Source organism: Echeneis naucrates, chromosome 13 (genome assembly GCF_900963305.1).
Source record: "Echeneis naucrates chromosome 13, fEcheNa1.1, whole genome shotgun sequence".
NCBI classification, from domain to species: domain Eukaryota; kingdom Metazoa; phylum Chordata; class Actinopteri; order Carangiformes; family Echeneidae; genus Echeneis; species Echeneis naucrates.
Window position 1 is genome coordinate 24,125,020 of NC_042523.1, and position 25,832 is coordinate 24,150,851.

Here is a 25,832-nt window from a genome sequence, read left to right on the forward strand (position 1 = left end):
TCCAACACCGACATGTCAGAGACATTAACAAACATAAGAATGGATGTGTGGATACAATATTCTCGCGGTTGTGTATGATTGTGTGACGGTGGCTGAATCGTTTTAATCTGAGTGTGCAGTGTTTAAATTGAAGGTTTGAACAGGAAGTGGTTTCTGAGTCCTGGTCCAGGTCTCCGTGCAGGAGCGTCTTCAGAGCTCAAACGCGGAAACGCGTTCGCGTCTCTGAGAGGAAGCGCCGCCGAGAGACGCGCCTTCAGGTCCGGGAACCGAACCGAGCCGAGCCGCGCCGATGAGGAGCGATGGACCGGGGGACACCGGGCAGAGGAGCCAGGACCGGGACTAGGACCCGGATCGGCCACGGACCGGCCGAGGAGGCTCTGCGTCAGTGCCGGCACATCCAGAATATGGTGGACATCTCCAGCTCCAGCCTGCAGGCTCTCCGGACCAGATGCACCAAAACCAACGACCTGACCCGGCAGGAGATCCGGACTCTGGAGGTACAGAAGCTCAAACAGAAACACTCCAGACCACAACAAGACCAGAACCAGATTCCGATCTTTCACAAAGTTTCATTTCCTCGAAGTTTAGACGAATTGGAATGTTTTGACTGAAATAAAGTCCAGAATCAGAAGGTCCAGAGACAGAAGGTCCAGAATCAGAAAGTCCAGAATCAGAAAGTCCAGAATCAGAAAGTCCAGAATCAGAAAGTCCAGAGACAGAAGGTCCAGAATCAGCAGGTCCAGAGACAGAAGGTCCAGAGACAGAAAGTCCAGAGACAGAAAGTCCAGAATCAGAAAGTCCAGAGACAGAAGGTCCAGAGACAGAAGGTCCAGAGACAGAAGGTCCAGAATCAGCAGGTCCAGAGACAGAAGGTCCAGAATCAGAAAGTCCAGAGACAGAAAGTCCAGAGACAGAAGGTCCAGAATCAGAAAGTCCAGAATCAGCAGGTCCAGAATCAGCAGGTCCAGAGACAGAAGGTCCAGAATCAGAAAGTCCAGAGACAGAAGGTCCAGAATCAGAAAGTCCAGAATCAGCAGGTCCAGAGACAGAAAGTGCAGAATCAGAAAGTCCAGAGACAGAAGGTCCAGAATCAGCAGGTCCAGAGACAGAAGGTCCAGAATCAGAAAGTCCAGAGACAGAAAGTCCAGAGACAGAAGGTCCAGAATCAGAAAGTCCAGAATCAGCAGGTCCAGAATCAGCAGGTCCAGAGACAGAAGGTCCAGAATCAGAAAGTCCAGAGACAGAAGGTCCAGAGACAGAAGGTCCAGAATCAGAAAGTCCAGAATCAGCAGGTCCAGAGACAGAAAGTGCAGAATCAGAAAGTCCAGAGACAGAAGGTCCAGAATCAGCAGGTCCAGAGACAGAAGGTCCAGAATCAGAAAGTCCAGAGACAGAAAGTCCAGAATCAGAAAGTCCAGAATCAGAAAGTCCAGAGACAGAAGGTCCAGAGACAGAAGGTCCAGAATCAGAAAGTCCAGAATCAGCAGGTCCAGAGACAGAAGGTCCAGAATCAGAAAGTCCAGAATCAGCAGGTCCAGAGACAGAAGGTCCAGAATCAGAAAGTCCAGAGACAGAAGGTCCAGAATCAGAAAGTCCAGAATCAGCAGGTCCAGAATCAGCAGGTCCAGAGACAGAAGGTCCAGAATCAGAAGGTCCAAAGACAGAAGGTCCAGAGACAGAAAGTCCAGAATCAGAAGGTCCAGAGACAGAAGGTCCAGAATCAGAAGGTCCAGAGACAGAAAGTCCAGAATCAGCAGGTCCAGAATCAGAAGGTCCAGAGACACGTTGGCTGATGTGTGCTGGTTAGTTTGGGCACAAAGTCTGATTCAAATTCAGTTCTAAATTAAAGTGAGTCCAGCTGAACTTCACCTGAAGGACCCGGTAAAGGTCTTGTGGGACCTGATTGCTGTTGATGTCATCACCCATCAGTTTGTGAAGGGGCTGTCGGCCATCTTGTTTTCTTTTGTTGTTGTTTCTAAACAAGAAGAACCCATGACAAGTGGATCTGAACGGGTTAGGGTTCCGACTCACCATGTGTAAAGTGAAGCTGAAGCTGAGCTTTAACACTAAAAAAAGAAAAGAAAGTCAGATAGTATTGAAGTCTATGGGAAAATGTCCCATAGGGTTTATGTCTCAGTCTCTAGTTTACAGTCTTCAGGATTAAGGTTTGGGGGAGGGCTTTAAAATCTCCCCCTCATCAGATCCACGGTGGGGGCCAGGTCAGGTCTGCAGTCACCTTTAGGCTGTTTTCTAGTCGACCATCAGCGTGGGAGATAACGATGAGGAGGATGAACAGGGGAGGGAAAGAGCAGAAAATGAAACAACGTGCTGTAAACTTGGTCCACACAGCTCTGTGACCCACAACTCGCACTTTGTGATCCTACGGAGGTGAAGGTAAATATTTCCTGTTTGACGTTGGTGTCAGAGCGACTTCAGAACTCCTGAAATGTTGATTTCAGGAAGAAATCAGCTATTTTAAAATTGTTGTTTGCTTTTGTTGGACTCACGAAGCTTCATCAGACAGTTTCTGTTCTAAAATTAACGTCAGAAAGGATCAGCTGACATTAAGGAGGAAACGTAGATGAAGGTGAATGCTGAGCTCGTGTCTGTCTTTGCAGATTTCCATTCTACATTCATAAGAAACACAAATAATATTGAAAAAATTGGACCTCCATAAGGAGTTTTCTGCTGTTTCTGGAAAATAGGCCCAAATCTATATGTTATATAAATATCATATAATATATAGTTCTGTCTTTTGAGTTCTCAGTAAATTGTTAAACAGGAAGATGTGTTGATGCAGAAATTCTGTGAAGTGTGTGACGATGTCCAGTGTGGTCTGTTTGCTTCAGTCAGTCTTTCCTGCCGTGAGAAACACGCTGATGGTTTTCATCACCTCCATCAACAGTCAAAACTTGTGTTTTTTTTTCTCAATGTTGTCAAAAATTTCTGGAGGCAGTGACACCGCAGACTCGTCAGACGGCCAGATTTCCTTTTTCTGACTAATTTTCCATATAATTGTGTGTGTGTGCTGCTGAAGGACTGTGGCTGCCTACTCTCTCTGAGCCCTCGCTGTTGTTGTGTATACATTTGTGGTAAGAAGCAGAATTTGGCTGCGGTTCCCTCCCACGCTTTCTGAGCACGTCTTGTTAGGCAGCCAAGCATGAAGTGATGTGACGGCCAGTGGAAGGAGACCAGTGTGCTTCAGACAGAAAGGCGAAGGAGTGAGTTCACAATCGACTCATTTTCCTTTTCCTGTCCTCTGCTTGACCTCTGAAACACATTTATATCTGTGTTATTCATTCAGTTTCAGTTAGAGCTGACTGGATTCTGGACTGAAGTGTTGAAGCTTAATGAAGTTTCTCCACAACCACCATCAGCACAATTGCATTGATATGAGAATGACAAACTGCATGAAACATACATTTAGCTTTGAAATATGCAAATAATTACATTACACGCTACATTTTGCATGCAAATGTTGTGTGTACATAAATAGAAGCATGTTGAAGAGGTTGTGTTTTCCACCTGGTTCATTTCCACTGAAATCAACATGAAACTTGAATCTGACATCATATCCAACAACATTAGCATTCATCTGGTGCTCCGGTTCGTTCTCCACCAACCATCCGTTCTCATCCTCCATCTTTGATAGTGACATCTAGAGTCACGTCTCTACGTCGGACGCTCCTATTGGCTCTGGTGGGTGATGTCACAGCCAATCAGAGTTTATTGTGTTGACAGAATAAAGGCAGAGAGACGTGGACAATCGGATATTTATTTAAATTTGAGTATAATTAAATGTCTTGTGGTGTCACAGCTCTGCAGACTTCGGTTAGATGGTTGAACTGGTTCGGTTCAGACAGCTGAAGTCAGTGTGCAGGTGAGACGTCAACAGATTTATTAGCTCCATCGTGTGGGGCTGAAAAAGCTCACCCTCGTCAGGAAAGCCCCATGTGGTTTCCCAACGGCACTTGTTTTCTCTCATTTCTCTCCTCTCTTTGTCAGTTTTGTCCTTCTCCTCTGATCTTTTTAGAGTGAAGCCGTCGTTTTTGACTTGCACAAATAATTTTGCACACCCCCTCCGTGCGATCTGTAACGGTGCAGAAACAGACTTCGGGTGACTCCCCAAGATTTTCCCTTTCTGTTCTCCAGTAAGACACGGTGAAGTTCAGTAAAGTTTTTCTTCATTTGTTGATGGAATCATCATTTATTTATTGTCACCGCTTTTGTTACTTCAAACTGATGAGATTCCCGTCAGCTTCAGCTGTGCTCAGCATTTAGTGCTAATCAGGAAATGCTAGCACAGTGAACTGCTGTGGACTTGATAAATAGCCCGTCTCATCCTTGGCCTGACTGCACATCTATCCAGGCTAACGTTAGCATTTAGCTCAAAACACCGCTGTACTTATACACGCTAAAATGTCTGCTACACTCACAGCTGGCGCCATCTTGGCCAGCTGACGAGTCGTAACAGTCCTCATCGGCTGTGATGGACCTGACGCTGACCCAGAACTGACAGGCTGATACTATTATATAAGTCAAAGTCGTGCAGGTCACAGATTTATTTGCATTAAAATATACTTCAAGTGCCAGAAGCCACACCGAAGAAAAGCGAACGACCACGATCATGCTGATTCACTTTGAGTTCCAGCGGTTGATGTTAATGGTGACCAAATTCCCGATCAGTGATTTTGTCCTTTCTCTGTGTTGCAGAATAACTGTCGTAACGTAACAGAGACAAAAGGGCAGAGGAAAAGCGGTCAGCTGGCTTTCTCTGGAAAGAAATGCTGAAGTTTTGCTTTATGTGAATCAAGTTCAGGCCTAATTAAATTCTTATTTTCTGAGCTGTCTGGGATTTTAACCTGAAGCCTCGTCTCTGTTGTCCAGCAGCCGTTGGTGTCGGTGCAGTTGGAAACAAAAGAATGTGACGTAGCTTCTTGCATGTTTTCTTGTGACAGTTTGAGACGGTTTAACTGCACACATCTGTTGTGGACCACCAGTCGGGGGGATTTCCTCAAACCCGCTCTTTCATTTCTCCTCCGTTTTACTTGCATGCACTTCTTGACATTTACATTTTCTATAACTTGAAGGTCAGAGTTTTAGAAATAACTCACCCCTCCGTCTGATCTTTACACTCAGACCTGAACAATGAAACAGCCAGAGAAAAAAATGACACCAAAAACTGTTCAACCTGGAAAGATAAGATAAGATAAGATAAGATAAGATAGACTTTATTAATCCCTTGGGAGGTCTCCGTCAGGGAAATTGTTGTTCCAGCAGGTACAGCACCGACAAGAACAGTAAAAGAAAGCACACAGTTTGAAATATATAAACAACAAATGTACAACCATAAATATTCAGTTTTTTTAGTGTCCCATCTTCTCCAATCCCTCGTGAAAGACGTGTTTAAAGTGCATCATGTCTGCAAACAGCTTGTCAGTGAACCTTTGACAGAAGAAGTGCTGACGTGTCGACTCGCCCGACAGGTGAAGCTGATCCAGTACATGTGGACTCAGCTCCAGTGGAAGCAGATGGTCCCAGAGAGGGAGAGACCTGAAGCTCTGTCTGGATACCCGAGACTGGAGAGCTGGCTGCTGACGGCCAACCTCACACCACAGTTCATACAGGTAATGTGTGTGTGTGTGTGTCTGCACAGTTTGTCTTGTAATGGATGGCATTATGGCTGCCTTTAAAAAAAAAAAAAAATCGATGCTTGGATTGAATTTCATTTTCTGGTCACAGCATGTTGAACTGTTGGAGTCTGTTCACAGATCAGATGATGAAAGAATCCGGGTTTCCTGCATGTGACTGTTGAATGAATGAACACATTTGGGACAAATTAATAAAAAAAGGAGCTTCAGGGATGAGTTGTTTCTTGAAAGTGGAGTCAGATGTGACCAGTTGAATTTGGGATAACGTGGAGAAATGAAAGTCTGAGGGTTGTTCTGTTCAGGTGTGTTCACCTGAGTGTAGTTACACAACAAATAAAGTTTACATTCAGAGAAGCTGAGGATGGATCCCTGGGGAACTCCCTGAGAAAGGACAACCAGAAGGAGTTGCTGTTAATAACTGTGTGTGTTTCCTGCCATGCAAATGTGCACAGAAGCTTTTCAGCGCCGGGCCAGTGATGTCAGCACCGTCAGGCGGAAGATGATTCAACAGCTTTTTGTGGTCAGTGATGTCAAACGCGATATTTCATGATCGCCTAGAAGGAGAACTGAATGGAGGACGAGCTCTGAGGTGAGCAGCAGGTCACTGACATCCAGCTTATTTAGCACAATAAAGGGGCCTGAAACCAAAATTCAGAGGCTGTAGGAGACGATATGAGGATCTGGGGACGAGCTGCTTTTTCTGTGTTTTGGAGGGTGACAGATAGATGATGAGCTGATGATCTGACGGCAGTTTCTCTTCTCTGATCCGGTTTGGAGACTTCTCAAATCTGATTTAAAATAATTGTATTACACTTTCATTGTTTGTGAGTCAGTGAAGTGAAGCTTTGGTTGGTTTGCTGGGTGTTGTGTTGTTTGAAGGGTTGAGTTCCGTAAGAAGATAAACTTGTGGTTAAAAACCAAAAACGCTGGAGGCGTGGCCGATCGCGGTGACTTCATGTGACATCACAAATTCCCAGAAGTCCTAACGGCTGGTTTTAAGGTTTCTGAATTCAGACTGTGAGCATTTCTCTGAGAACTGAGACCTTTGAGGCTTTCACTGGGTTAGTACAGAACCTGGACCTGATTTAGAATTAGAGACTAGACGGAGGTCTACGTTTAGACCGTCTGGACCTAACAAGGATGTCATTGGCTCTGTCAGACTGGGAGGAATGTTTCTACGCGGAGCCAGACGTTGGTCTTGGTCCTGAATGCCACAGCAGGTCAGTCATAGTTCAGGTTTTCTGACTGACTGAGCCGTAATTTAACTTTAGATCAATATTGCTCCATTTCCAGTGAGTCTAACTGGACAGATCAGCATTGCTCTGGACCAAAACACAGTATTGTGTTTCTTCTTTGGCACAAATTCACATTATTATAAGCCAACAGCCAGTCCAACTGGTTTGAGCTCGTTATGGAATAGCTCCCAAAAATACCTCACAAGTTGTGTGTTCAACACTTGTTGGCTTTACAACTTGCACATGCAGTCTGTCCTGTTTCAGGACGTCTGCAGAGCTAATAGGTTTTTTTTTTTTCTTTTTTATGGAAATCATCTGCCCACTTTTTAATAAGAGCTGAAGTTCTGTATAACTCAGACAGCCAACAGCAGTTCACAGATGAGAAGGGTGACACTGCACCTGCTTGTTTGGGGCAGTTTGTTTTTCTGCCCCCAAGTGGCCAAAAAACAGAAAAAGTCACCTAATTCAGCTTGAACACAAAATCACCAAACTGTTTCCTGACATTTTCCAGATTTGTCACTAAAGCTGGAGATAGCCTTTTGGGTTAAAAAGAAGGGAGATGAATGTGACAGGTAATGTGAGAGTGGCTTTCTTTCCCATGCAGTTTGAATGCATCACCATGTGAGATGTGTGCAGGTGGCGGAGGACTCTGATGTTTTGAATAGCTGCAGCTCTGCCTGATGAGCACTCACCCAAACTAGAATGTGTTGAGTCAGCTGCACTGCAAGCCTCTGTCCCTCCCCAGTGTGCTATTTATACACACCCAAACCAGCCTCTGCACATACCAACACACACACACACACACACAGCTCACTGTAAAGCTCCTAGTAAACAATGGTGCACTGAAACAGTGCAGGCTGCTGAGAACTGCTCCTCGGGTGACTCAGTTTTTTCCTGACATTCGGTTGAGGAGGAAGCAACAGGTGGGCTCAGACAGTCACACCAGCAGAGACCAGGACGCGCTCGGGCCGACCGGCAGCCCACATGGGAGCGGCTGGACTTTTACCAAACCTCCCAGGATCACATGTAGGACAGCAAGTCAGCATTAAAGTCCACTTCTCCTCCGGTACGTACTCGGCTGCAGGTTGTTGTGGTGTGACGTCAGACGGGACAGCTGAGCAAAAGTTCATTTGGAAACACAGCTGGAAGAAAACTCAGGTCCCACAATTACAAATATATGATGATGGGATAATGTTTTTATGTTTAGGTAAAAGTATAACACTGACATTACACTTTTAATTCAGTTGCAGTGAAAGCAGATTTTGATGTTGTAGTTGGTGGAAACAGCCACGTGTTCTGTAATGATATATAAAATGACCACAGTTTGGTAACGTCTGAGTAATCTCGTATTAAAGAACTAAAGTAAACGTCTAAAGTGTGCATACTCAAATAAAGTTTTTTTTTAAAGACTCCAAAGGTTTAGTGACAGTAAAGTCTGAAGGATTAAACACTGACACTTGAATATTTAAATACTCAGTCTGCAGTCTCTCTAAACGTCTGACCTTTTACTGACGCCATCGTGACCCCAACGTATTTTCATGTTAATGTCTTTTGTTTTCGCTCCGACAGCACTGAGAGCTAAGATGATTTATCATTAGCCATCAGGAGCTAACAGTCAGACCACACTGAAGTATTTACCCTTCAGGTCGGCTGTATGCATGAAACATCCCTCTCTGGTGCATTTGTAAAAAAAATTTAAAATTATACATAAAATAGTAGAAATCAAAAAAATGTCAAATTTTTTTAATGTCAGTAGATTTGAATATTTTAATAAACATGATAATCATAGTTTCTTAATTACTGCTGTGCTATGAAGTTACACCTTTACACCGTTACGCCACAACACGTGTGTGTGTGTTTTTTCTTCTGTTTGACACACATTAATGTGTGCATGAGTGACCTACACTCAGTGTGACGCCTGAATGCATCGTGTGTACTCACAGTTACTTTCTGTCCCTGAACTCAGCAGAGGACAGCCTCTCTGGTCCAAGTCTTTGGGACCGGGTCGGGCCGGAGTCCGGACTCTGTGTCCCGGTTCCCTGGCAGCCTCTTTGTCTCCGGTCGGAGGAGTAGTTCAGCTTCACTCTGAGTCAGAGAGCAGGAATGTTTGGTCACTGAGCAGAAGAAGATTATAATAGGTGACAATTCTTCTTCACCACATTTGCGTAGGTTCTATAAATATGTGTTGACGTTGAGATGGAGTGTGTGTGTCGTCCCTGTTGGTGTGGTGATTGTATAGTGATCTTTCTGTGTGTGTATTTGGACCTAACCTTTCCTCTGACGCCGTTTGACCGTCTGAAGGAGGACGGACTGAGCTGGCTTCGGCCCAGGCCTGGAGATGAGGGGTCAGCCATCGAACACAAAGTGTTCATAGTCTAATGATCAGCAGATTAATCAGATGAATCGAAGAGAAAAAAACCTAAATGAACAAATGTTGTTGAGATTCAATATCCAGTCAGAGCTTCTTCTCTGGTTTTGGACTGTGAACTAACACCTCACCATTAATCAAATCTTCAAAGTTTTAAAGCGAAATTGGCAAACATTCTTTTTGTTAATTATCATTTATGATGACTTATTTCATATGAAAGTAAATCGATCGAATTTAGTTTCTGGACGGACGGTCTGATAAAGTCAACCTGCACACTGAATTTCACAGTTTTATTGGATAAATCATCGCTCACTAGTGATGATCGTTTGTCGCTAATAGACAACAAAACAAAGTGTATGAAAGCTGTCATCCTGGTGGATGTGGTGTCGGACCTCTGCGTTTCCTTTTGGCTTTTTTAACCAAACAAAACAGTTCAAGGGCAAAATCAGACAGACTAATCCAGATGTGAATGTGAAGGAATTAAACCCTGGTGATAATGGATTAAGCTCTTCACCACTGACTTCACAAACAAACACAATATTAACAAAACATGGCCGACAGCCCAATCACAAATGGGAAGGTGTCAGAGTGATGGGTGATGTCATGGCCAGTTGGCAACCAACACCTTGACCAGGATCTGAAAAGTGAAGCAGCAAAATAAAACCCAAACAATCTGAGCTCGATCTAATTTAGAACTGAAGTCTGAGTCCAGGTTTCAATCTGACTTGCGGCTCTTTGCTGATTGCATGAGAAGCATTTTCCCATAGACTCCAACCCACTTTTATAGGCTAAAAATCAGTTTAAAATGAAAGAACAGTGCTGAGACAAAGATCAGGAAGCTGCTGGCCTGAAAAAATAAAAGCCTGCAAAAGTAAACGAAGCTGAATTTTTTTTTTTTTTTTCTCCCTCCAGCACAGAGAGCGAGTCGTCCCACAGTCGGCTGCCACCTGTCGCTGAAACACAGCATTGGCATGTGAAGGAGGGAGGGAGAGAGGGAGGGAGAGAGGGAGAGAGGGAGGGAGAGAGGGAGGGAGGGAGGGAGAGAGGGAGGGAGGGAGGGAGGGAGGGAGGGAGGGAGGGAGGAAGAGAGGGAGGGAGCAGTAAGGAGGAGGGAGGGAGAGAGGGAGGGAGGGAGGAAGAGAGGGAGGGAGGGAGGAAGAGAGGGAGAGAGGGAGGGAGAGAGGGAGAGAGGGAGGGAGGAAGAGAGGGAGGGAGGGAGAGAGGGAGGGAGCAGTAAGGAGGAGGGAGGGAGAGAGGGAGGGAGGGAGGAAGAGAGGGAGGGAGGGAGGGAGGAAGAGAGGGAGGGAGGGAGGGAGGGAGCAGTAAGGAGGAGGGAGGGGAAAAACAGGGAGTGTGATAACAGCTCTGGGAAGATTTGTTGGCTCTCATGGATTACTCTGGAACGGGGTCTGGATTATGACAGCGGGGGCTCCGGCGTTCAGCGGATACTGTCGACCACATGGTAACGTGGAGCAGACAAACCTTTAGCTGTGTGTGTGTGTGTGTGACCTGTGAGAGGAAAGGTGTTTCCTCCACTTCCTCATTGCTGCTGTTTCAGGCCGTTCCAGTGTGTGTGTTGTGTTGGTTCAGCTGTTTGTGTGTCTGTGTTGCCAATGGTGAGCGTCAGGGCAGACTTGTGTTTGTATGTTAGGTGGGGGTGTTGCCCCCCCCCCGTCGTTCCTTCTGCCCCATTAGGGGCTTTTGTCCGTCCTTCCCAGCGCCGGCAGCTCAGGCATGTTCAGGCACTTCCCAGGTATCCGTATGACTCCTCTTCCCGCAGCGGGAAGTCTGTTTGTACAGACGCTTTATGGGCCTTTTATTTTTTATGATGGGGACGTTTATCGAAATCGTTTTAAGAGAACAAAATCGTGTTTAAACCAAATGAACTGGAAGCTGCAGGGCAACAACAACAACAACAAATTAAATGTTTCACAAGTGATGATGAATGTAAAACAGATTTTGAAAACTTTGAAACAACGAGGTCCAGGAAAATGAATGATTGTACTGAATCTGACATTTATCTCTTTAATAAGATCAACACTTTCCTGAAAAGCCAGTAGCTTTTCTGCTCTCTGGTATATATCTTTCAAAAATGTATTTGATTGAATTTCTCTTCTGTTTGTTCTCTTTTGCATTTGAAGTGAATTTTAGTGTGCCTTTTCTGTGTAATAATGATGATTGTTTTGGTTGGTCCTCTCGTGGCGTTCCCTGCAGTCGCAGCTCTCTTGGTGTCAGACTCACTTTGTCACTTTGTGTTATCGGAGATAAAAACACGGACGGCAGCTGAAGCTGAAGTTCTGGATTGTTCTGCTGACCTCAGCTTCTTTAGCGTCTCTCTCTAATCCCCGGTTCCACAGAAAGACGCGGATACCTGTCAGGTTACCATGGATACCTATCTGAGGGATGAACCGGGTCTACTGGGACCAGGACCGAGGACCACAGGGTCAGGGGTCAAGGCCCACTGATGGACTCTGGGGAGCTACTGTAACTGCTGAGGAGGTTCATGGTATCAGAACCAGACCCATGGAGGAATCGGGTCAGCTTTATGCCACGCAGGATGCATTATGGGAAGAAGACCAGATGGTGGAGACAGTGTGATGATTTGGGAAATGTCCTGCTGGGATACCTCAAGTCCAGGCCTCCATCGAAACAGTAACCCCTGGACTAACGAGTCCAGAACTTTAAGGATCTGCTGCTGACATCTTGGCCCGGATCCCACGGCTCAGTGCACACCTCCAGGGTCAGGGTCTTAAGGTTTTGATGAGACGAGCTGAATCACGGATCGAGCCTTGGCAGTCAGACTCCCACTGAATCTGCTCTGACTCGTCCAGATGTGTTTGGAAGGAGCCGCTGGAGCTCGAAGCCAACAGAGATGACGACAGCTCTCAGATAATTAGGATCTGATTCCTGCCGTGGAATCAAGTTTTTTTTTTTCCCCCTTCACTCTCACTTCAGAAGATAGATTTGTGAAAATGTATGCGGGTTTATCGCCGTGTCGTTATGGATCAATGATTTATTGACTTTGGCGCAGACTGCTGCCAACAACAAAAGATAAAATGCAGAGATGCTTCGTAAACAAAAACAGCTCTGACACAAACTAAGATTTTAGAACCGATGTCTGACTTTGAACTTTCACTTTTATTCCTTGTTTGGTTTATTCTCCCTGACGTTTAAACGATGCAGCTGATTTTGATCTGCTCTTATTTGTGATTTTTGCACTCAGTGACGATCATCAATGGAGGAGCTCCAAAATGTTTTCTGTTTCCATCTTTTATCCATCAAACAGCTCGGGTCCTCGGCCCAGTCGGGCACAGAGGTCTGAGGTCAGGCTGAGAGAGGGAAGATGATATCTGTTCCAGAAATGGTGGAGATGTGGAAGGAACGGTCCGACCATCATGGTGTGTTTGGGGCACATTTGGGCCAGAAGGAAAGCAGCATGGAAGGCTGGGTTTATTTAGCTGCACGTCATCTAGGGAACGTCATCTGCACGTCTTCCTCTGAGGGCGCTGATCACTTGCAGCTGGAAATCGTCCAGGTAGACTTCGGCTTGCCGTCATCTCTGGAACAAGCTTCAGAATTCGCTGGTTTCTGTGGGATGTAACTGGCCGCTGTTGAAAAACATTAGAATTATTCTGTATTCAGTAAGAGACGATTTGTGACAGCTGCTAGAAGAGCCTGAGGGCTTTTTTGGGAAAAATGACTTGCTAAATTCTCAGAGACGGTTACACAAGGGCTTCCTGCCACCATCAAAGCAGACTCTCGAAGGCTTAAATATGTTGTTCATAACGTGTCTTTACTAAACTCATTATCACAACTTTTTTTTTTTCCTTGGAATTCCCCACAGGCCGGTCAGAGCCCTGATTTTTGGGAACATGATTCATGAGTTTGTGCAACTTTGTGGTTAGTTGTGCAGTTTGATGGCGGACTCTTCAGATCCCTGAGATGAGCCTCGCTCACACAGATTATTCCGGTGGATTTCTGAAGCTCCTTCAGTCCGAGCGGGGAGTTCCATGCATTTAAGTTCCAGGGAAGTCGATGACACCTCGAGAGGTTTAGAGGAGTCGAGACTCTGAAGAAACCTTTAAAAAAAAACATCTCAAACTAATCCGGTTCTCCTTTTAAAGCTCCAGTAGATACCTCAAATCTTTGAGCTTTCCAACTTGGACTCATCCGTTTGTGACCACTTTAAAACTTCAGATGTGGGAATGTTTCCTCTTAAATCAGATCTGGATCAGTCCGACTCTCTGACTCCTTCTGTGTGTTTATCCATCCATTCTCATCCTCCATCTTTGATAGTGACGCCTCTACGTCAGACGCTCCTATTGGCTCTGGTGGGTGATGTCACAGCCAATCATCAATCAATCAATGATAATACCTGAGGGCCCAGCTTTTTGTCAGAAGCTTTACCAAGAGAACTGGACTTTCTTCAGGTTATGAATGTTTCTGACTTTAGTGTCCAAGTTAGTTAGAACAGATCTGTCTAAAGCGGTTTTTATTATCTTTAAGTCAACAACAACATGACGACGTTTAATACAGTAACCTGAATAACTGTTTTTGTCTGAACTGTTTTATCAGAAGCTCCTCAAGCAGTTTGACAGCTTTGTAGACATCCAGATGTCGTTGTGGATACAACCATCGACGGTTATATTCCGTAATTCCGTAAATACGTCTGGAATCTTTCAGCCTCCCCCTTCTATAAATTACAGTCTCTCCTCCAACTCCATTCCTCAGTAATTCAGACTCTTCATTCCTGACTTGGCAGTCCGCTAAAGTTCCCAGGATCATTACTGAGGACAAGACCTCAAGTCAGTCAAATCAGTTCTTCGGACCTGCATGCGGCTCCCGGGACAGACATCACTGATTCAGCTGACGAGGAAACAGGCCCTGAGGATCCAACTCACACGACAGAAGCTTCATTTTATTTCTACGTGATCATATTTGCACAGAAAGGAAAAAGACTCAGATTCCTCCTGCTGTCTCCGCCTGTACGTCACACTCACCTGCCACAGACTCATTGCAGGAAAGAGCCAGAATATTGAGCCCATCCATTTCCCCATTCCTTTATCTTAACACACGCCAGAGAAACACGTTCAAGTGGAACAGAAGTAACGACCTAAACTTGTTTCATCCAGATTCAAGGAGTCATTCTGGCATCGAGCCAGCAGTTTGGATAAGAACTGATGCTCCGTTTGTTTATTTTACTCAAATAAAAAGAAAATCAGACTGTTGACAGGACCCAGAAATCCAACCTCATTCCAAGTGGTTCACATATTTTTCTGTCTCGGACTGAAGAAGACTTTCCTCCTGAACACACAAACTCTGTTGAAGCTTGTCCTGCTGCACAGAACAAAAAAAACCTCAACCTGCCTTCAGAAATGCGTCGGTGTTAGATGCATGGTTCGATCTTCATGTAAAGGCTGCACATGTTCATTTGAATGTTAATTCAATCCTAAAGTGAGATGTGGTCTTTGATTCTAAATCAGGTCCAGAGAAAGTCTCCCAGGTCTCAGTCTCAGAAATGTCCAGTCTGGATTCAGAATGCTTAAAACCAGCTGTCAGAACTTCTGGGCCTGGACTTTGGACTGACATCTGCCTTGGAGCTTTGTGTTGATGGTGTCACCAAATGATGCTGTCCTTTACTTCCTGCCGATTAGCTTGTGACGTCCTCTTCGTGTCCGCAGGCTGCAGCAGGGAAGCTCTCGGTGGACGGCCTACTGCAGATGTCCAACTCTGAGCTGGAGGACACCATGAGACGTCTGGGCTCCAACTCAGAGGACTGTTCCCGCCTCACTGCTGCCCTCTCCTGTCTGAAGAGTGCCGATGAATCAGGTGCGCTGACTGAACAGGTTTTTGATTTTTAGGTAATTCGAGTAAAAGCCGACAGTGGGCGCTGAACTTGTTAACTTAACCTTTGACCTTTGACCACAGGAAGTGACCTGAGACAAAACTGCAGATCTGAGCCCCAACAGGATGTTGACCTCTCCAGTGCTGGTAGCCCTTCTGCCTCTCTTCCCACCACCAACGCCCGAAGCCCCGTCATTTCCATATCGGTGCCGCCTTCCTCGGACGACCAGAGGCCACACCCAACGACCGATGAGGCGGCCGACATCTTCACCTTGGAGCCGAGCACGCAGACGTCAAAGATGCGTGGCGCCAAGCCCTCCAACACTCCGCCAGCGTCGTCCCGTAAACTGTTGCAGCTCCTCCCCAACATCGCGATGGCGAGGAGCAGGAGTCAGGAGACACAGCTCGCCAACCGTATCGAGGAGCCCGCCGTACACAGGTGGGTTTCAGAGGAACCCTGTCAGGTCTCTGCTCCGCCCACAACCATCTGAGCTGTCACAGTAGTTTTACATTTCCTCTCTCAGGCTTTTCTTTGGAACAGCAACACAACAGAAGTATTGTGTGTATGAGCCTAGTGTATTGAAGTCTATGGGAAAGTGTCCCTCCTCCTCCCTGATGAGTTTATGGTCTCAGTCTTCAACTCAACATGATGTTCATTTTTAAATGATGCTCCATTTAGAGGGAAATATTAAATTAAGTGAGCAGTTTGTTGCGTCATATTAAAGCGTCTCTGTTGTTTCAGGGCCGGTAAGAGGAACAAGATGGTGGCGGCCATCCACATCAACGGCTGTGGGAACAGTTTCGAAGAGTCAGCGCTGCCTTCGCCGGCGCTGTCTGCCCGAACGCCCGGCCCCGTCCCGGCCTCAGCCCCGTACTTCCTGCCCGCCACCCCCACGCTGCTGGACAGTGAGTCCTGCCTGAAATACTTCCAGTTGGATTTCTGCTCTGAGTTTCTTCTCCTCATCATTTCTTTCTTCACATTTGCCTTTTCGCTCTCCACAGATGTGATGATGCACAGAAGTTCCCCTCAGACGATGAGGAGAGACATCGGCCTGTCGGTGACCCACAGGTCAGTGACATCACCCCCTGCCGCCATGTTTGTTTTATCATTGTCTGACATTTGCCACGTAGAAATAATTCAGATGAAAGCTTATTGCTCACGGCTGGATGGAAGAAGCTGCAGGAAAAGTGAGCAGCTGAGACAAACAAGGAGCAATTACACTGCGTGTTTGATTCTTCCCAAAATAAACATGTCCACTAACTGTTTAGAAAATCAGATTAACATGTTTCCACTTGTCGCTGCCGTTTCCTGTGAACTCCCCTTGAATGTCGGACTGGAGCCGACTGATATAAACCAGCAAACTGCGAATCATGTTGGGAGAATCCAGGCATTCGAACAATGTGGGGAGCTCAGTGTTTATCTAACCGAATCACAGCGCGGCTTTACGGATTTGGGTTCCACTTCATTTTCCCAGAGTGACCACAGGTTCTGTTTGAAAACGGGTTTGAAGTCCTGAGGTGGTCTGTTTGGTGCAGAAGCCCGGCTGGAAGTTACTGATCTGTCTGTGACCTCCTTTACGTCCTTTCTTCAAACAGCATTTCAGCAGAAAGAATTTTTATGTTTGTTTTCATTCTAAATCTAATAATCTCATTGGTTCTAATCAGGCTCTCTGTAAACCTGCACCTGGACTCTGGGTCTGGAACCTGAATTTAATGGGACGCCACTGGTTGGGAAAAGAAATCAGATTGTATTGAAGTCTATGGGAAAATGTCCCCACTTCTCATTTGATTTACTAACTCAGTAAACGTTGTTCTAGTGAGTTTATGTTTCTGGAAACTCCATCACCCCCCCAACACCTGATCCCAGTTTTGGTCCAGGTCTTGATCCCTGATTCTGATCCAGTATTTACCCATAATCCCATCAGCCAATCACGTGGCTGCAGGTTTTCATCCAACATCAGCGTGAGAATAAAAAAAGGATTTCTTTGTGATCATAAACTCTTCTTCCCTGTTATTATCTCTGCTGCCACAGGCCCCGCCCCTCAGACTCTGGCAGCCAATCACTGCGGGTTTATGTAAAATGCATCACAGTGTGGCAAAATGGGACAGTCGCCACCAAAACTGGAGATTGAAGCAGTTTATCTCACACTGTGGGAACTTGTTGGACTGTTAGTAGCAGATATTTATTCATCTACGATGTAAAGTTTTAATTTTGTTCCCCAGGCAGCAGATGGTTGTGAGTCATTGTGATGTTAAAGTGTGTGTTTGTTTGTTTGTTTTTTTTTTGGGCAGGTTTTCAACCAAGTCGTGGCTCTCTCAGACCTGCCAGGTGTGTCACCGGGGCATGATGTTCGGTGTGAAGTGTAAACACTGCAAGTAAGAGACTATAAATACACCCAGACACACACACACTCCCGTCTCCGTTTGATGACATCACCGCCGGTTATCATCTCATCACATCCGTCCGTTCGCAGGTTGAAGTGCCACAACAAGTGTACCAAAGACGCGCCTTCCTGTCGGATATCATTTCTCACATGTAAGAAACATTCAGCCTCTGATTCTGATCCAGGATTTGGCATATCTCTCTATAAAAAGTGGACATAGAACCTTGAAGTCTATGGGAAAATGTCCCTCCTCCTCCTCAGTAAACATTTTCCTGATGAGTCTCAGTCTGCTCCATTCAGAGGGAAACTGACCAGGAAGGAGGGGAGGGAAGGCGTTAGGGGGCGGGGCTACTGGGTGATTGACAGGCTGCACCATCCAATCGTCCTCCTTCTGCCCTCACGTTTGACTTTGATTTTCAGTGCCGAGGATGCGAAGGGCGGAGTCTGTTCCATCAGATATCAACAATCGGATCGACCACACGGCAGAGATCCCGCTGACGTACGGCACTTTACCGAAGGCCATTACCAAAAGGGTAAGTGCATGTAGCTGCTTTCCCACAATGCACTGCAAAGTTCATGTCTGGATCAGCTGAGCTTGAACTGCTGGTCTGCTGCTCTGAGAGACAGAAGATCTCTAACAGAGCTTTGTGTCCTCAGGAGCCCGCCCCCACTCTAAACCAGATGGATTCCAGCAGTAACCCGTCGTCGGCCACCTCCTCCACGCCGTCGTCACCTGCACATCTCCAGCAGAGCACCACCCCCACACCCAACGCTTCGCCACGGGGCTCCCGTGGCGACAACCGCTTCCATTTCCCAGGTGAGTGCTCCATCAGCGTGTACACCGACAGCAGGACTTCTGCTGAGACTAGAGAAGTGAGACCCAGCTTTAATCTGGAGGGACGAGTGAAGAGAACCTCCACATCTGGACCAAATATTTGGTCACTAATCACCCTGGACCGAACTGGGCCGACCTGGACCAACCGGGGCTGACATGGGACGACCTGGGCCAACCTGGACCGACCTGGACCGACCTGGACCGACATGGGACGACTTGGGCTGAACTGGACCGACCTGCACCGAACTGGGCCGACCTGGACCAACCAGGGCTGACATGTGACGACCTGGGCCAACATGGACCGACCTGGACCAAACTGGACCCACATGGACCGACCTGGACCGACATGGGACGACCTGGGCCAACATGGACCAAACTGGACCCACATGGACCGACCTGGACCGACATGGGATGACCTGGGCTAAACTGGACCGACCTGGACCGACCTGGGCTGAACTGGACCGACCGGGGCTGACATGGGACGACCTGGACCGACCTGGACCGACCTGGACCCACATGGACCGACCTGGACCGACATGGGATGACCTGGGCTGAACTGGACCGACCTGGACCGACCTGGGCTGAACTGGACCGACCGGGGCTGACATGGGACGACCTGGACCGACCTGGACCAAACTGGACCGACTTGGGCCAACCTGGGACAAACTGGACCAACATGGGACGACCTGGACCGACCTGGACCGACCTGGGCTGAACTGGGCCTTATATTTAGTGTCCTGTGCATTTCGTGTTTCATAGCAGAGGCATCTTTTTCTGGTTTTTACTTTAACACCATGTTGAATAACTAGCAGGTTGTATTTTAGTAATAAAAATGAATTTCTTTGTCCAGATCAGTTTGATGCTCTTAATAATAATATTTATCGTAGGCGTTGATATTAAACATTAAATTTGATCCTGACTCAGGTAAAATGACTCCAAGGTGGAGTTAACAAAATAAAATAAACAACACATTTCAGCTTCTACGATACGTGAGAAGACTTTTTTTTTTTCTCTTCCAAATCATCATTCATCCTGATTTTCTACGTTCGGCTTTGTTTTCTGGTTGTAAAGCTTTAGACAGGAAGTGACTGGATTTTATTCTGAGTCGATGAAGTTACACAGAAATGAAAACTTAAGCTTTATTTTCCACTAGATGTTGCTGCTTCTACAGAAAAAGCTGTTCAACAGTCTGGCTGCTTCTCTGAGTCCAGGTAAGAAACTCTGAAACTGCTCAGATGCTTTTTTTGTGAACTGAAGAGGGACAGTTTTTCCACCAGGGGGCGGAAATTAGCTTTTTTTCAAACACTGTATTTCCACCTCAAAGATTCAAAGTTCAGAAACCTGAAACTTTGAATATCAAATCAATAATTGACCAGGCTTTAATATACATCACCCAAGATTATAATAGTACAATAAGAAAGCTGTTCTCTCTGAAGTTTTGTTGTTGTAAGGTGAACGTCTATGTCATCATCTGATTTTAATTTTAATCTGTCAAAAGGATTAAACCTTCAGAGTGAAGGTGGAAACTGTAAGTGGATTTAATAATCCAGCTAATTAGAACTGTTCAGGTCCAGGCTAGAACCCTCCAGAAGGTGGATTTCAGAACGTCGCACATGTTCAGTAATCACAAAGTCAACACAGTGATTTGTGTCACCAGTAGTTGTGGTTCTTTGGATTTTATTGGGTTCTAACTCGGCTCGTTTTTCCGTCAGCGGGTCGCAGGTGGCTATCGCTGAAACGCCGCCGGATCCAGCTGCAGAAAGAACAGAGGTGAGCTCTCACCGTCATACCAGGAGAGACACACCAGCCGAATGAAGAAGTGAAAAAAGGACTTTGTTCGCTCTGTTGCACAAACCTGTGATAAATTCAACAACCACAACAATTCAGGGATGACTGCGCGCAGTGACACATCTGTCCAGATTAAAGCTGCAAAATGTCACTTCTGCTTTTGAAATTATATTATTGTAACCTTTCATAATTTGGCTGTGCCCAGACCATGAACATGAACTTCCTGTTTGAACTGTTGGTTTTGATTATAGCTAACTGTAACTGAGAGTAACAGAGAAACAGAATCTGACAGTTAAGGATTTTGGTTTTCTGTAATTTATTTATAAACCCAAAATGAAGCGTGTCACTGTCCCAGCAGGAGGAGGAGGATGAGGACGAGGAAGCAGCTGACCAGTGCAGCAAAAAGACCAGTTTTCCCGCTGAGGAGCGTGACGAGGACGGACTGGAGGACCTGCCTTCATCTCTATATCGTCGTGAGAGGGGCCAAATATCCCGTAAGGTCAGCCAGACCAGCGTCTACCTGCAGGAGTGGGACATCCCGTACGAGCAGCTGCAGCTGGGGGAGCTCATCGGCAAGGTGAGGCGTCGGCCACGCAACACAGACGCACAAAGCGTCGACGCCGCTGACACGTTCGTCTTTGTGGCTGCGTAGGGCCGTTGGGGGAAGGTGCACAAGGGCCGCTGGCACGGCGAGGTCGCCATCCGCCTGATGGAGGTCGACGGAAACAACCAGGATCACCTGAAGCTCTTCAAAAAGGAGGTGATGAACTACAGGCAGACCAGACACGAGAACGTCATTCTGTTCATGGGCGCCTGCATGGCCCCGCCCCACCTCGCCATCATCACCAGGTACGACTCCTCAGTTTATCTTCCAATGAGCTCACCTCTTTTTCCCCGTGAAAGTAAAACGGCTCGTTGTGTCTTCTCTCCGCAGTTTCTGTAAAGGTTTGACTCTCTACTCTGTCGTGAGAGAAAAAGGTCACTTACTGGACATCAACAAAACCAGACAGATCGCACAGGAGATCGTAAAGGTGGGCAACACTGTGACATCATCAACATCATCGTTTCAGTTCACACAAGGTTCAGAAACACTTAAACTAGTTACCGCTTTGGCTCTCAATGCTATTCAGTGCAAAAACACCGATCAGCCACATTATCGTTGGCTGCCTGGTGGCTCGTACCGCCGACCTAAACCCGGTCCAGACCCGGTCCAGACCCGGTCCAGACCCGGTCCAGGTCTTCATGGCCTCTTTCTGCTCCCTGCCTCACTGCAACATTTCATTACTGATCTGAGGAACCAAAAAAAAAGAAAAATCCCCAGATCTCAGTCCAGGCCGGCATCTGTCCGATTTCTCAGCTGAACTTTGAACTGAACTTTGAACTGTTTCTGACTCAGGTCATATGACGGTCATGTGATGTGATGTGATGATCATGTTGTAACCACAACCGCATTTATTCTGCTGTGAGAAGTTTAACACACACACAATTGTGGAAAATACATATTTTCATAGACTGATATTCACTTCCTGATAATTTACTATATATAAAATCACAACTTCCCCCTGTTCTACACTCAAACACACACACACACACACACACACACACACACACACACACACACACACACACACACACACACACACACTCTCAAACGCTGCATCATCCTGAGTTATTCTGTGTCTGTCTCAGGGGATGGGTTACCTTCACGCCAAAGGCATCATCCACAAAGACCTGAAGTCCAAGAACGTCTTCTACGACACCAACAAGGTGGTGATCACTGACTTCGGCCTCTTCGGGATGTCAGGAGTGGTGCAGGAAGGAAGGTAGGAGAGGAATCAAGGAATCCAAGGAATACTCTACACAGCTTATCTCCGAAACCAAAGCAGTCTCCATCAATACTGTGTGTGTGTGTGTGTGTGTGTGTGTGTGTGTGTGTTCAGAAGAAAGAATGTGTTGCGGATTCCTCAGGGATGGATCCATTACTTGGCTCCAGAGATTGTTCAGAAGATGAGTCCAGACGTCGGCGAGGACCAGCTGCCTTTCTCCAAAGCTGCTGACGTTTACGCGTTCGGGTATAAATTACTGATCCTTATTCACTTTTAACGCCGTTGAGTTATTAGTTTTAGTCTTTGGTGCTTCTTGAAAAGCTGCCACAGATCAGATCAGAGCGCCATGGTCTCCATCGATATTTGATGAGATCTTTGATGTTGTGGTTTTCAGCACAGTCTGGTATGAGCTGCAGGTCGGAAAATGGCCAATCACAAACCAGCCTGTGGAGGCTACAATCTGGCTGGTGGGCAGCGGCGAGGGCACCAAGAGGGTCCTGATGGACGCCAACCTGGGAAAGGAAGTCACGGTGGGTCCAGATCACACGACCAGAAGAAGGGAAGGGAAGGGATGGTCTAATGTCCGCGGGTGGGAAATCAGATTGCGTTGAAATCTATGGGAAATTGTCCCCACTTCACCCTTGATTGTAAATCTCCCCGTGTTGTTTATTCATCCTCTTCCGTCCATCCCTGCAGGAAATCCTGTCGGCCTGCTGGTCCGCAGAGACGGACGTCCGGCCGACTTTCACTCAGCTGGCTGTCATGCTGGACAAACTTCCCAAACTGAACCGCCGACTGTCTCATCCCGGACACTTCTGGAAAACAACCGAGTACGTATCATAGAAAAGGGAGTCATGATCCAGAATGAACCAGCCTGCGGCAAAAACCAAAAACCAAGTGGACTCATTTAAATAATGTCAGAATCTGCATTTCCACATCTTGATATCATGAAGGTGGAAATGAGTTCGAGCTTAAAGGAACCGAGACACAATCAGTCAAATGGAAATGTTGTGAATAAGATTTTTCTACAAAAATGTGAATATTTTGAAGCTGTCCTGCTGAGATCTTGCACCATTTTAGCTGCTGCCCTTTAACCTTCCCTTTCACACTCTTCTTCTCTGTCACTTCCTCTCTGGGTACCCACTGCCTGATCTCCGTGGTCTCCCTTGGATCCCGCCTTTCTTCTCTGTCACTGCCGCCCTCCGTTTGCTTTCGTGCTCACTTTTTCCCCCGACACTCCTGATTTCTGCCTCTTCCCTCCGTCGTTCTGCCGGTGAAGGTTGTGGGATCATCATCACTGTCTGAGAGATCTGTGCCATCAGGGACTTCATGCACGTTGTCCATACATGTACAAATACAGCAGCTGAGCAGCTGAATATTATGAACACATCTCATCCTGTTACAACACTTATTTCATCAAAATAAGAAACTTTTAGTTTGTTTTAGCAAAATGACAAATCAGAGCAAAAAAAGTTCCCCATCAGCGACAACTGACAACTGCTTTTTAGGGCAGTTGGAAAGTAATAAAAAAAAACAAAAAAAAAACAATTTTATGAAAAATATATTTTTTTAAAAAGTGCAACTCAGGGGTTTTTCCACAAAAGAAAAAAGTCAGAAAAATTATTCCTTCTCTTGATGCAAACCTGTTTTTATTATTCCAGGTTCTCAAGTATTTTTCACTTTTATATAAAAGCTGTCATCAAATCATTTTTCATCTCAGAGACAGAACACAGACAGCATCCTCAAAGAGATATAACTGAATTTTAAATTGAATTTTCTCCATTCTTTACTGTGTTGTGATCACTTTGGAAGAAGAAAGCTAAGTTAGATCAACACATCAGGGCTCTCGACCTCCTGAAGCTCTGCCTTTCTGCATTTTACCAGTTCACACTTTTTCTTTAGCCCAAATCTAAATATGAAAGTACGTCACAACGCCTCGTTGTCTTTGCTGAGTGACGCCTCCAACTGTCTGTTGGTTCAGTCTTAATGTTCTCACCGAACTGTGCAGCAAAAGAGAAAGTAATATATTCACAGAGGTGTTTAAAGTGTGTGTTTTTCTTGTGTAACCACTTCCTGTGAATTTTAGCAAGCAGGAAGTGGAATGCAGTATGTACTCACTGCGTTTTTCTGAATGTTAATGGGCTTCACTGTTAACGTGGAGCTGTCGAACCCGATCAAATAATGACAAAGTGCATATATGTATATAAAGTGCTGGAGGTTGTATTTAATATACAGAGCTCGTGTTTGTACAAGTTTTCATTTTACTTGGTACTTGGTTGATAATTTATGTATAGATGTTCAGATGCTGATGTTGGTTGATTGGTGTTTTTCTTTTGTTTTGAAGGGGGGGGGGTTCATTTGTAGAGTATTTTTGTACAGGATTTGTTGATACCACTGGTCTGAGCAACTTGTAGACATTAAAAGTGCTCTTGAAAGGCTCAGTCTGCCTCTTTTTGGAGCAGAATGGATCCATGTGGATGTAATATTTTCATTTAAAATGCACTTGAGGTTAGAGGGCCCCATATTTTTAAATCTTTCTTATGACACTTCTTATACTGTAGCTTTGTTCCTGAAGGGGAATCACAGAGCAACAGAAAGGTTGAGGAAGGCGCTCACATTCACAGCTGAACTATGGAAAACAAACTGATAACATCTTCTTTCTTCTTGTCACCTCGAATGCTCATCTTTGCTGCCTGTTGGCTGTTGCTCATGCAGCCGGCCACAGCTGATATGGCTGCGTCCTATCTGCCGTCCAGCTGCTGTTGCTCTTTGACACCAGTCGATCAGCGAAACACATGACCAGTTGTTGATCAACTTCTGTGACAGAACAGAGTTCACTGTCCTTTCAATGCTGAACTGAACAGGACTAATTCAAAACAACTGGTCCAGCTCCTACATTTCCATTTTGCATAATTATTCAAAAAATAGTCTTCATGAAAGACTCGACACACACACATGAAATTTAGTGTCACAAAGAGCAGTTATCCTTAACAGTCATGACTCATTTCTTTTACAAGTTGATAGCTGCATAGCTCAAATTTCTCTGGATTACAAAACCACAAATGGGGAAATAGTTTTTCTTTTTTGCATGATCATGACTTAACTGACAAACACTTTTGGTTAGTTTTTTTTTTATTTTTTTATTTTTAGCATTTTCCTCTTCCTGCCTGTGAATTCTCTGGTGTTTTGGTCAGATGAGTGACCGGGGTTTAATCCACATCGGGGAATAACTGCGTCGCTGAATTTTAATCTCTATGAAAAGGCTGCTCTCTCCCAGTGTCAAGCTGAACATGAAAACCACTAAAATAAATAATGTCCACAATCAAGACACAGGAAGTAGAAGTGGAGTTAAACAGAAACATAAAATGGAGAGTAAACACAACTTTAATATTATATTTTAAATGCTAAAGCTGTTTATGTACATTAAAAAAAGTTGTCAATAAGATCAATTCAACTGTATGAATATTCATGGTCCCCAGAGGATGACCTTTGACCCTGCTTCCACACCAACGTTTTCATTATGAGTCACGAGAAAATAATCTCCCTCTGTTTGTTTTCTGTTTTGTGGTCTTCCTGTCTTATTTTATTCTCTCTTTTTTTTTTATCTTCCCAAAGATTATCTAAAAAACATGACGTGATAGTGAGTGTGGTTTCATCACACTTTTTTTTGGTTGTTTTTTATGCTTTCGGATTTTCGTGCCTTGAAGACTTGAAGCTAATTTGGACTCAAAGACGTCTCTGGTTTTCAGTGGAAACAAAGGAAGGAAGTAGGAGGATCTGTGTCAAAACATGTTTTCTGGAACTGTATGTGGTTACTGTACGTCAATGAGACGTTTATTGACTCCTGAAGTTTTCTCTGTTGTTTTGTTTCACTGTGTGTTTTTAAGTCGGTCTTAAAAAT

The 25,832-nt window shown here is 45.5% G+C and overlaps 1 protein-coding gene across 1 annotated transcript; it reads left to right on the forward strand.

The window, feature by feature from the left end:
* The first annotated feature begins 183 nt into the window (after window positions 1-183).
* LOC115052928 (kinase suppressor of Ras 1-like) lies at window positions 184-24,399 on the forward strand. Its single transcript, XM_029517413.1, has 20 exons — window positions 184-497; window positions 5,487-5,627; window positions 14,936-15,083; window positions 15,183-15,537; window positions 15,841-16,004; window positions 16,101-16,167; window positions 17,391-17,474; window positions 17,573-17,634; window positions 17,903-18,015; window positions 18,140-18,299; window positions 19,471-19,528; window positions 20,030-20,087; window positions 20,461-20,682; window positions 20,758-20,954; window positions 21,040-21,136; window positions 21,795-21,928; window positions 22,046-22,177; window positions 22,326-22,461; window positions 22,628-22,761; window positions 23,211-24,399. Exons 1-20 carry the CDS (start codon window positions 300-302, stop codon window positions 23,296-23,298), a joined length of 2,748 nt encoding a protein of 915 aa, XP_029373273.1. The 5' UTR covers window positions 184-299; the 3' UTR covers window positions 23,299-24,399.
* Window positions 24,400-25,832: the final 1,433 nt, after the last annotated feature.

Coding starts and splice junctions, on each gene's coding strand:
- LOC115052928 (XM_029517413.1), top strand. CDS start 300: ATGGACCGGGGGACACCGGGCAGAGGAGCCAGGACCGGGACTAGGACC. Junction 17,635..17,902: donor TCGGATATCATTTCTCACAT/GTAAGAAACATT, acceptor TTTGATTTTCAG/TGCCGAGGATGCGAAGGGCG. Junction 22,462..22,627: donor ACCTGGGAAAGGAAGTCACG/GTGGGTCCAGAT, acceptor CCATCCCTGCAG/GAAATCCTGTCGGCCTGCTG.